Raw genomic sequence first — 12,575 nt, 5'->3', positions numbered from 1 at the left:
TTTACACCGGTGTAAGAATAATAAATCTTACACTCAATCGATTTTAATTAATTGGATCATTCTTATTATCTAGTTATTAATTTTCAATAAATTATAAGTGTTACATATCGAAAATCAACGATTAAGATTTAGTGTAAGATCTATTATGCTTACGATAAAACGATTTTGTCACGCACAAAAAATTATAACCGTTAAATATCGAAAATCAACGGTTAATATTTAGTGTAAGATCCACTGTTGTAAAACCCAACCAGGTCAACCCGGAACCCAGCGAACCGGTCATCGGACCGGTTCGGGTCAAGCACTGGACTGGCCATGCATTGACCCGGTCTAATCCGGACAAAACCGGCCAATCCCGGTCAAAATCGGTGATTCCCTTTTTCTCTCTCTTCCTTTATCACCATTGATCCATCTTTGTACGGTTATGATTTAGGAGCCGGAGATAAAGTTATCTCCGGCAGCTTGAGAAATGATAAGCCCATATATATATATATATATATATATATATATATATATGAGTTTACATATGAGTAAAGATCATTTTACACCAGTGTAAGTTATACTCTTAATCTTATCCGTTAAGATCACTTATATCTAAGAGCTCAAATTTTTTAGTAACGTGAGGCATTGGATCCAAGTAGATCAATGGTTAAGATTGAATGTGAGACTTTTAACTCTTACACCGGTGTAAGAATATCCTGGATATATATGGCAAGTATTTGATTGTTGCACGTCCAGTAGCTGCATAAATATAATCCCATACATATATATATGTACCGTTGGAATCTATAAGCCCACTATGTTCCCTTTGGAAGAGGTTGTCACTATATGAATGATACCACTAGCTTAGATAAAAGATCACGCTAGATGGTATGATTCCAAGTATAACAAGTTACCAACAATGAAGGAACTTTTTTTCGAGATTATTTTCGAGTTGAGTGAACTTTTTTACTATTTATCTTATGTGTACTCATATTGGCATTTGAGCCTAGCCTTGGCATTATCTCTTATTATTGTATTAGTTCCAAGGCACTAATTCTTACCCTAATTTAAATTAGAAAATAAGCGAAACAGCTTGGTTAGCTCCTAAAATTGGGAATGTCAAAAAGTCCAATTCCTAACAGTTATGAATGAAGACCCAAACTAGTGGCGCTTCAAGCAGAGGAGCCCGCTTCCACAGTTAGACCCTATTCCCTCGTCTCTTCTTCCATTCCATTGTAACTCCTATCATAGCACATACACACGCACAAGAATGACACAGAAACTTTTGTCTTTCTCTTCTCTGTGAACAACCACAGCTACTACACTGAGTGGATATTGGGTGCCTTGACACTATCAAAATGAGATCTTTTTGAGTATTTCTGTGCTATGTTTTGTAGTTTTGAATACCCTTTTGTCTCTTGTCAATTGGGTTTTCAACATATTGGCAAATTGTCATCTATGCAACTAATAATCATTCATGACATCTGTGTTTGGTAATGTAAACGAGTGGTGGATTGTGCCACTAATCTCATCTCTGCAACTAATTACTTATAAAGGTTCTATTTTGGAATCATGATCTTAATCTCTAGCATTTGAAAATTTAACTGTGGTTATGGTTGGTTCAAATAGAGAAGGGAAGGGTGATATCGAAGTGTTGAATTAATGCTTGGTGTAGTACTATTACAATGGCTGAGAGAGATGTTTCTTCTTCTTCTTCTTCCCTCAAGGTTGTTTCTAGAAAGTCATTAATTTTGTTCTTCACAATGATATCGGTCCTGTTTATCATGTCTTGGTTCTTTGTTTTGCGTTCCACAGGTCGTCCTCATTTCATTGACCACAACTTGTTACCCAATTCAAAGCTTTTCTCTACCTTTGATGGTTCAAAGTCTCAGATGCAGACCCAAAATGTTGAATCCTCATTTGGGAACCGAGCAATCCTTGTGGATAGTAAAGAGGTGGAAGAGTCCAGTGAGAAGGAAAAACCTGAAAAAAGTGATGTTGGGAAATGCAGCAGAAATGATAAAGTGGTTCTGAAGGTTTTCATGTATGATTTACCATCAGAGTTTCATTTTGGACTCTTGGGTTGGAAAGCCAGTGGGAATAGTGTTTGGCCTGATATTAGAACTGTAATACCTGGTTACCCTGGAGGTTTGAATTTGCAACATAGTATAGAGTTTTGGCTTACATTGGACCTTCTTGCTTCAGAAATTACTCAAGCCTCCAAGGCTGGGACTGCAATTCGAGTTCGAAACTCCAGTGAAGCTGATATTATATTTGTACCATTCTTTTCATCTCTGAGCTATAATCAATACTCAAAACCTAATCCACAAGAAAAGAAGAAGACCAGGAACAAGATACTTCAAGAAAACTTAGTGAAGTATCTGACAGAACAAGAGGAATGGAAGAGATCAGGAGGAAAGGATCATTTGATTTTAGCCCACCATCCCAACAGTATGTTGGATGCAAGAATGAAGCTGTGGCCTGCTACATTCATACTTTCAGACTTTGGGAGATACCCTTCAAATATAGCCAATGTTGAAAAGGATGTGATTGCACCTTATAAACATATAATCAGCTCCTATGTCAATGATGACTCCACCTTTGATAGCCGTCCAACATTGCTGTACTTCCAAGGAGCAATATATAGAAAAGATGTATGGCACTCTTGCTCTTTAACATCTTGTTTTTTTCGCTTCTTTTAGCTTTTGAGGGAAGATATATCATTCAGCATTTACATCCAGAACTCCTTTAGAGACCACCCATGTCTTTTCTTTTCTATTTCAATTAAACAATGCGTAAAGAGGGCCAACAGGCATGGGAAGCCCTCCCTAAGACTAGTTGGCTCCCTATTCTTAAGGAGCCACTGGATATATAGGAATCTTAGATAAGTTATCTTTGATGACTTTGGATCCTTTGATGAGGGTCTGCTACATTTCTCCTTGTGCTCCCTCAAGGCTATTCAGTCATAGTATAGAGTATAATGAAGGAAGCAAGCGAGATAAGCTAAATTCGAGTAAATATGTGGTTCAACTTTTGAAATTGGTGAAACTTGAACCCGAGTTCCTTTGTACCCTAGTTGGTTGACCTCCAAGTTCATTGTCAAGATGTATGTTTTTGTTACATGCTGTTTGTCTGCTTCTCCATGTTTTGCACACATGTTAACGATCATATTTTTGCTTAATAAGTTTAATACAGTAAGATGGAACTTTTCCTAAGAATGCCTTTCTTTGTTGGGATTACTGGTACCATGTTAAGTGAATTTTATATATACATATTGGTCTGATGCAATATCAATATCCAGAAGAGTTTATTCCTTATTTGAAATGATGTTTTGGTCATCTTTGTTGCACAATGTTATGCAATTGTTTGATGGAGTGAGTTGTAAAGAAGAATTAAAGGGGGGTTGTGAAGTGTGATTTTAATGATATAACTAGAAAATCAATGTAGTTTGTCTTGTAAACAACCTGCATCATTATTTGTACGTGGGATTTAATTCCTGGTGAAATCAAATGCTATTCACTTGATTCTTTCGTGAAATTATCGGCAATTATTGTCTGGTGGCTTCTTATCTTTTGTAATATTAGTTCTTATTTTCTTTGCTTTGCTGTCAAGTTTGTTATGCTGTTATTCTCTATTGCTACTTATTTTTCTGTTAGGCTTTAGCACATTCTGTTAGAGCATGTGCATGTGCCCTTTTACATTAGTCATTTTTCCTCTTACTATTTTTCTTCAAGCTGATATATATATTCAGCCTTATTGTACTTTTTAATCAATCAAGTAAAGATGAATTTTCAGCTTCCTATCCTGCTTCTTTCGTAACTAACATGGTATCAGATGATTCCTTGTAGCCCTTGCCCATTTCCATGGCTCGTGGCAACAATAATCGCCCACCCCCTTCTGATCTTTCTGGCAACTCCGCCTCCATGGACGATCCCAGCAGTCCATATTTTCTACACAACAATGACCATCCTGGTTTGATTTTGGTTCCTCATCTTCTTTTCGGGTTCCAACTTCAACTCATGGCATCACGCCATGCTCCTTGCCTTGACTGCTAAAAATAAATTGGCCTTTGTTGATGGATCTATTCCTCGATCCCTTTCCTCTGATCTACTGTTCTCTGTTTGGAATCGTTGCAATTCCATGGTTATCTCTTGGATTTTAAACTCTGTTTCAAAGGACATTGCTGACAGTCTTTTATATTTTTCCAACGCTTATGATGTTTGGTCTGATTTGAAGACTAGATACTCACAGGCCAATGGTCTTCAGATCTTTCAACTCAAATAGCAGATTTCTTCTTTTTGTCAAGGTTTTCTTGAAGTTAATAGTTACTACACCAAGCTCAAATCCCTTTGGGATGAGCTACATGACTACGCTCCGCTTCCTCCATGTACATGCGGTGCCCTTCGTCATATCACAACTCATAGGGAACAAGATCATGTCCTCCAATTCCTCATTGGACTCAATGATTCTTTTTCCCCTTCACGAGCTCAGATTTTACTGCTTGACCTGCTACCACTGCTTGCCAAGGTTTTCTCTCTGATACTTCAGGAAGAACGTCAACGCCAACTATCGGTCTCCTTGCCTGCCCCTGCCATTCCGGATTCTCCCCTCTTAAACTCTGTCACCACCGTCACATCTCCTCCGTCTGTGGTAGCCACCACCCAACGCCGTTCACGGCCTATTTGCACCTACTGTAACCTATCTGGCCATACCCGTGAAAAATGCTTTAAGCTTCACGGGTATCCTCCTGGCTACAAGCCTAAAATACCAAAGCCCACTATTATGCCTACCCAAGCCCAGGCCCACTCTATTCTTGGGGTTCCTCCTAACCCAAGTCTTTCCCCCAATTCCAACAATCGGTTTAACACTAATTTTTCCTCTGCTGATACTCCGCTGGCCTTCACACCATCTCAGTACAACCAACTGCTCTTGCTCATCCAATAGAGTTCTGCATCATCATCACCCTCCGCCGCTCCTTCCGTTGTCGAGTCTTCTCCCTCGGTTGCCAGCTCTAGCGGTAAACCTCCTATTTCTTTCCCCCTTTCTTTTTGGGTTTTGGATACTGGTGCTACGCACGATGTTTGCGTCAATCTTGCTCTCTTTAAATCTTCTTCTCCTTCTAATTCTCGAGTCTTTTTTCCTAATGGTTTATCTGAAGTCGTTTCTTCTGTTGGTTCTGTTTCAATTTCTGATTCTCTTTCTCTTGTTGAAGTTCTTTATGTTCCTTCTTTTTTGTTCAATCTACTTTCCATCAGTGCTTTGACTCGTGACTCTCCTGTCATCGCTAATTTTTCTTCTTCTTTTTGTTTTCTTCAGGACCGATCTTCGGCAAGGATGATTGGGATTGCTAGACGTCATGGTGACCTTTACGTTCTAGATAGTTCCAATCTTTTTCCCACAGACACTGCCCCCCAACCCCTTTGTTTTTCAATTTCTATTAAAGATCCAGTTCTCTGGCATTCTAGACTAGGCCATCTTTCAATTCCTGTTTTAAATTCAATGAAATGTGTTTTGGGATTTTCTGAATGCTTGAATAGTAATCAGCATTGTTTTGTGTGTCCTTTGGCTAAGCAAAAACGCCTTCCGTTTATTTTAAACCCCAAACTCTCAGATTCTCCATTTGATATGGTTCACTGTGATATCTGGGGTCCCTTCAACACTCCATTTGTTGAAGGGTCACACTATTTCCTCACCTTAGTTGACGTTCAACTAGGTTTACTTGGACATACTTTCTTCGTACTAAGTCTGAATTCTCTACTGTTTTTCCTGCCTTTTACAACCTTGTTCACACTTAGTATAAAGTCTCCATCAAATCACTCCGCTGTGATAATGCTCCTGAGTTCCAATTGTCTTATTTCTTTTCTTCTTCCAACTCTTTCATTCCTATGTCGATCGTCCCAGCAGAACTCTGTTGTTGAGCGTAAGCACCAGCACCTCCTTAATGTTGCCCGTGCCCTACATTCTCAATCCCAGGTCCCTCTCCCATATTGGCAAGACTGTGTTGCTACTGCCGTTTATGTTATTAACAGGACCCCTTCACCTCTTTTATCCTCTAAATCTCCTTTCGAAATGCTTTGTCATAAACCACCATCTTATGCTCACCTTCGTGTGTTTGGGTGTCTCTGTTACAGTTCAACTCTCCCTAAAACTTGCTACAAATTTTCTCCCCGCGCCTACCTGCTATATGTCTTGGTTATCCAACCGGTTATAAAGGCTATAACTCCTTGATTTACAGTCAAATAAGACATATATTTCTCGTGATGTTGTGTTCTTTGAGCACTTTTTTCCCTTTGTTCTTCATCCTTCTTCACTTAATTTCTAGACTGAATTTTCTCACCTACCTCCCTCTTTTACAAGTCAGTCTGATTTATCACCTGCTTCTGTCCCTTCTCGAACCCAGAGAATTAGACATCCACCTGCCCATCTTTCTGACTATATTTGTTCCTCTTCAACAATTTACCCCTTATCTGATTCCCTCTCATATAACAAGTTATCCCCTTCTTATACAACCTTGGTCAATTCCATTTCTTCCCATTTTGAACCCACATCTTATTCACAGACCTCTCAATTACCGGAATGGCAGGACGCTATACAAGCTGAACTGTCTGCTCTTCAGCTCAACAATATATGGTCTATTGTCTCTCTTCCTCCAGGCAAGCAAGCCGTGGACTGCAGGTGGGTATACAAAGTCAAATACAACTCAGATGGCTCTCTTGAACGTTATAAAGCCCGTTTAGTTACTAAGGGTTTTACTCAACAAGAAGGGATCGATTTTTTGGACAGTTTTTCTCCTGTGGAGAAATTAACCACTGTCAGAGTTCTTCTAGCTTTAACAACCATTCACAATTGGTCACTTACTCAACTTGATGTCAACAATGCGTTTCTTCATGGTGAGCTGAATGAGGAAGTCTACATGCATTTACCTCCTAGTTATTGCTCTCAGCATCCCTCTCTACCACCCAATGCTGTTTGCCACCTTCACAAATCATTATATGGTCTGCGTCAAGCTTCTCGTCAGTGGTTTGCTAAATTTTCTTCCACCTTGCTGCATCTTGGTTTCTCACAGTCTCAATCTGATCATTCTTTGTTTGTTCGTGCATCCACCAGCTCTTTCATTGTTGTTCTTGTTTACGTTGATGATATCATTATTGCCTCTAACAATAACCAGGAAGTTCAGTTTTTTACAGAAGTGCTGCACAACAAGTTTAAATTAAAATATCTTGGTGCCTTGAAGTATTTTCTTGGTCTTGAAGTGGCCCGAAGTATCAAAGGCATCTCTATCTGTTAGAGGCACTATGCTTTGGAAATTCTAAAGGATTCTGGTAATATGGGATGGAAGCCTCGAACAAATCCCATGGATGTTGGCCTCAAACTTTCTTCTACTTCGGGTGATCTCATTCCTAACCCTTCTTTGTATAGAAGACTCATTGGCCGCTTGCTCTATTTAACAATCACTAGGCCTGACCTTTCCTATGCTGTCAATTTTCTGAGTCAGTTCATGGCCTCTCCTCGAGTGCCTCACATGCAAGCAGCTCATCGTCTCCTTGGTTATGTCAAGCATACAGTTGGGCAAGGTTTATGTTTCTCTTCATCTTCATCTATTCAACTCAATGCTTTCTGTGATTCTGACTGGGCTGCTTGCCCTGAGAGTCGTCGTTCCATTACTGGTTTTTGTGTTTTTATTGGAGATTCCCTGGTTTCATGGAAATCCAAGAAGCAGCACACTGTGTCCCGATCTTCCACTGAGGCTGAATACCGTTCCATGGCTAATGTTACATGTGAATTATTATGGCTGTTTGTCTTGTTTCAGGATCTTCATGTCTTGCATCCAAGTCCTGCTCACCTTTTTTGTGATAATTTATCTGTTCTTCATATCGCAGCAAACCCGGTTTTTCATGAACGCACAAAGCACATAGAGATTGATTGCCATCTTGTTCGTGAACACATCCTTAAAGGTCGTTTGAAGACATTTCCGGTTCCTTCTTCCAAGCAACTTGCTGATCTTCTCACCAAGCCTCTCCTGCCATCTAAGTTTTCTGTTTTACTTAACAAGATGGGAGTTCTGAACATTTACTCTCCATCTTGAGGGGGGCTATTAGCATATATGTTTTATTTTCTTTGCTTTGCTGTCAAGTTTGTTATGTTGTAATTCTCTATTGCTACTTATTTTTCTGTTAGGCTTTAGCACATTCTGTTAGAGCATGTGCATGTGCCCTTTTACATTAGTCATTTTTCCTCTTACTATTTTTCTTCAGGCTGATATATATATTCAGCCTTATTATACTTTTCAATTAATCAAGTAAAGATGAATATTCAGCTTCCTATCCTGCTTCTTTCCTAACTAACAGTTCTCAATCAATTACTTCCTCAGGTTGCATCATGTACAGAAGGCCTAAATTGTATATATGTTTGTACTTTTTCCCACGAAAAACAAAATAATATCCCATAGCTTTAGGGGGTAAGAAATGGGACAACCTAATGTCTTGGAGATGGTAGTTTTCATGGTTACTTACGTTAACTTATCCCCATCTTGATTTTGACTCTGACTACAATGCACACTTGATGCTTGTATCTTTTGATTTGATTAACAATATCTAGATGTTTTTCAGGTTCTAGTTTTTCTAAGTAGCATCCCCTTTTAAGTTCTTTGGTTCATCCAGAGTGAGGAGTTTTCCATATAAATATCTTATGTTTTTGAGGACACATTTGTCACATGCTCAGCTTGCGCTGAAGAAATTGGAAGCCCTTCATATGCTACTACGTCATCAAGTGTACTTAGGAAAGATCCAAGAAATGAATTGATATTACTTCATGCTGGTTACACTTAAGAGTTAGTTGTGTTGAGATTTGACTTTTCCAATTACCCTCATAGTTACTGCATAAATGAACCATTTCAGCTGGAAGGATTTTGATTCAAGTTTGCGGATGTTCTATGTCCATGTTATTGATAGTTCTGTCTAATCCCATGACATGCATAAAATCTAGAGAATCTTGTGCAGACAGTTTTCTTTAAATGGAATTGACATCACTTTTAGAAGCATGTTTGCTGGAAAGAGTTCAATATTCTGCAAATTCACCATTTGTTTCCTTTGCTTCTAATATATTTTTCTTTGAAAATTCATAGTATCTAACTTGAATTTTATTTTTTCCATGATCAGGGAGGTTATGTTCGGCAAGAGCTATATTATCTTTTAAAAGAAGAAAAGGATGTACATTTTTCATTTGGAAGTGTTCAGAAAGATGGAATTAAGAAAGCTACAGAAGGCATGCGTTCTTCCAAATTTTGCCTTAACATAGCTGGTGACACCCCTTCTTCAAACCGCTTGTTTGATGCCATTGCTAGTCACTGTGTCCCTGTTATCATCAGTGATGAAATTGAGCTCCCATATGAAGATGTCCTTGACTACTCAGAGTTCTGCATATTTGTTACTACAAGGGATGCTATCAAAGGAAATTATCTAATAAATTTCATTAGGAGTATTGGCAAAGATGAGTGGACCCGAATGAGGAACAAGTTGAAAGAGGTTAAACATTTCTTTGAATTTCAATTCCCATCTAAGGAGGGTGATGCTGTCCAAATGATTTGGCAGGCTGTTGCACGTAAAGTTCCTGCTATGAAGTTGAAGCTAAACAGGTCTAGGAGGTTTTATAGGTCCCCTCCAAGTACAGAGAAAGGACTAAAATCTATACCTGTACCAAGTAATTTTTGGTGAAAAAGATAACGATGTTATTTGAAGTTATGCACCTCACAGAGCCTTTGTATATGAAAAATGTCATAACGTTTTACCTTTACAAATGGGGTTTAGCGAGTGTTCTTTTAAAAGACACAAGTTTATCTCCTTATAGCAGTTTTTTAACTATGCATTCCAGGAAATGTATAGTTATAATGTTAAAGTTGTACTTTTTTTTTTTTTCTTTTCAGAAACTGTCTGTTGACGTGGAAAATGAAAAAAAGTACAATTTTAATATTATAATCATGTATTTCTTGGAATGTATAGTTAAAAATTGTTAAAAGGACATAAGTTTGTGTACTTTAAAAGGACACTCTTTTTTCCCTTACAAATGTTCTCATTTCTATACTGACATTTTAAGGTTCTTTCCTATTATAAAGTTTTCTCACTTGTGATTTTGATACTGACATTGTATCGTTCTTACCAGAAGTTTCATGATAGGAAAGAGAATTTAGGCTTTCAGATTCCATTTTTAGTTGGGGATATATAATTTAGATTTCTTTTGTATATGATTTGTTCAATGATGGGCCTCCAATGAAAGTTTATAAAAGAAGGGATCAGTATGGAAAGAAGCAAGTCCAAGTGAACCAGATCCAAGATGGAGGGAGGCAAGATGCTGTGAACGAAGGCAAAACCGTTATGGAAAGAGAAAAGGAGTCAGTTAGCCGATTGGACAGCTGGCAAGCTCTGAATGGTGAATTGGATGTGGGAGAGAATAGAAAGTGGGAAGGATAGTTTGTTGCATAAAGAGGGACGCATGACAGAGAAGAGGGCATTGAAGATGAATTATCAAGGAAAGGGGCGATTGTGAATTTTATGAGAGAGGGGGTTTTCTCTTGTAAAAGGAGCATGAGGAGTGTTATTTGAATTTAGTAGAAATTATGTGTTTCTGTAATTCCTTTATTTCAGTCTGAGTGTAATTCGAGTCTTGTTTGATGTTTACCATTTAAGTTCAGTGAGTTGTAAGGTGTACTGAGTTACTCTGTTATTTCCATTATTATTAATACAAGTGTGTTTCCTTTCATTGTTGCCTTTCCATTCATTCACAAGAAAATTGGTTCCATCATTCAACCAGTTATAAATAACAAGTAATATTTCACAACAGGTTCTAGCAACATGCCAGTCATAGAATTTGTATACTAGATGTGAAGAAGGGAGTTTTATCCTTTAGTTCTTACAACATTTCTTGGATTTGTATCGCTATCAGGTTGTTGTTACCATTTTCCCACAATGATAAAATTTTTAGACTTCCAAGACATTGAACTTACTTCCTCATTCCTCATGCCATTAAGATTGCTGGCACTGAACAATTACTCACACAAATTGCAAACAGAAAAAAGAGAAAAAGAAAGAAAGAATGGAAACACATACTTATCCCGATTCACCCAATGTACACTACGTCTAGTAATATTTAACTATATTCTTTCCACCGCACTCGTTACAAAGCATTCTATTTACAGGGAGAATATAAGTAGGTTAAGCAACCCTAAGCAACAGTAGCAACCCTATGTTCCGCCAATAAGAGTCATCATCGGAACGAAGTATGAGGCATATCCAACAAAGATCTCATATCCATTAGGTACTTGCTGTTGGGAGTAGAAATTAATTTTTATTAATTAGCACACATGGAAATATCAACAAATGGGAAGATATGTCACGTAGTAAGTAGTATTGAGGACTCATAGAAGGTGTCAAGGAATAAAAAGTAGCTGAAGTTGACGGATCTGAGGTTGTCTATAGGGAGTAACAGTGAAGTTGCTTTGGCTTTTGAAGGCAATATGCTCAAGATATATAATAGAAGACAGAGATATGACAATTTCCTAATGGGGTATTGAGGTGTACTACAAGAAGGTAGTACTAAAGCTATCTTGTGGACAATATTAAGGATGTCCTTGAAGGAACAATTTGGTCGACTAGAAAAAATTTCTGTTGACAAGGATTTAGTAAGGAGCTGGTAAAAAATGGTGCATAGCAACCAGCAATATTGATGTTGTTGTTTCGAGGAACCATTAATAAAGGGCTTGAAGCTCACTAATTGCCAGCTTTAGTCCTTATGTGCTCTCTTAGGCCCCAAATCCATGTAATTAAGTAGCCCAACTTATTGCGGAGCAGTTTGGTTGTATGTCTAGTTCTAAGTGACTCGATTGTTGTTTGGACCTGGGCTTGCTTGTTTTCTTTTCTGTTTTAAGTATCCCAGTTTGTACCCACTTGAAGGCCCTTATGGTCTCTCTTGCTTTGTGAATTGTGACCCAAAACAAAATTCTTTGGACTAGAGAAAGTTCAGTTACTAAATACTAACGTGATCCTAGAATACACTTTCAAGTTTCAACTTTACAATTTTATTAACCAATATAATTAGCCAAGTCTATCATTTAGATATACATATAAAAACTAGGGGAAATATTTTTTTTTTATGTTACATGAAAAATCGTATCTCATATCATATACACATCGAAATTCGAGGCAGTATTTTTTTTTCTTTTAATTGCGTAACCTACATAATTATGTCTCTACATAAGACAATGCTATCTCATGTAACATAAGAAAAAAATTGTCCAAAAACTAGTCTCAACTCAATTTATATATACATATAACCTTTATATATACTTATAAAGGTTTTTTTCACTAATCACAAATTGTTTTGCCTAGGAAAAGGCCCCAAATTTCGTTTATATGTGGAAAAGTTACATCAACTTAAGATTTGCTAGGAAAAGCTTATTCACAGAAAACACTGAAGTTTTGCACTCCAAAACATTTCATATATACTGTATATATCATGATTGAAAATCTGCACGTTTGAGTCATTAATTAAGGGTGTAAAATTACTTTCACACAAACAGTAATTAGCAGGTCAAAAGAAAT

General features: G+C 37.7%; 1 protein-coding gene across 5 annotated transcripts; it reads left to right on the top strand.

Moving 5' to 3' along the window:
* The first annotated feature begins 1,153 nt into the window (after nucleotides 1–1,153).
* LOC133295009 (probable arabinosyltransferase ARAD1) lies at nucleotides 1,154–10,633 on the top strand. 5 transcript variants are annotated; one of them, XM_061493786.1, is made up of 3 exons: nucleotides 1,154–1,709; nucleotides 1,798–2,636; nucleotides 9,141–10,633. In XM_061493786.1, exons 2-3 carry the CDS (start codon nucleotides 1,875–1,877, stop codon nucleotides 9,693–9,695), a joined length of 1,317 nt encoding a protein of 438 aa, XP_061349770.1. In that variant the 5' UTR covers nucleotides 1,154–1,709; nucleotides 1,798–1,874; the 3' UTR covers nucleotides 9,696–10,633. The 5 variants fall into 5 exon arrangements, with proteins under 5 accessions (XP_061349770.1, XP_061349769.1, XP_061349767.1 ...); XM_061493785.1 differs by having other exon boundaries at nucleotides 1,154–1,800; nucleotides 1,936–2,636; XM_061493783.1 differs by having other exon boundaries at nucleotides 1,154–1,825; nucleotides 1,931–2,636.
* Nucleotides 10,634–12,575: the final 1,942 nt, after the last annotated feature.

The sequence above is a fragment of the Gastrolobium bilobum genome, unplaced genomic scaffold, assembly GCF_033153095.1.
Source record: "Gastrolobium bilobum isolate Gb01-03AN ecotype WA unplaced genomic scaffold, APGP_CSIRO_Gbil_v1 utg7958, whole genome shotgun sequence".
Taxonomy (NCBI): Eukaryota; Viridiplantae; Streptophyta; class Magnoliopsida; order Fabales; family Fabaceae; genus Gastrolobium; species Gastrolobium bilobum.
This window is presented reverse-complemented; position numbering and strand designations above follow the sequence as displayed.

Bases quoted from the DNA above. Each gene is read 5' to 3' on its own strand.
- LOC133295009 (XM_061493782.1), top strand. From the start codon at position 1,668: ATGGCTGAGAGAGATGTTTCTTCTTCTTCTTCTTCCCTCAAGGTTGTT. The intron at 2,637-9,140 runs GTATGGCACTCT...TTCCATGATCAG, and splicing joins GAGCAATATATAGAAAAGAT to GGAGGTTATGTTCGGCAAGA.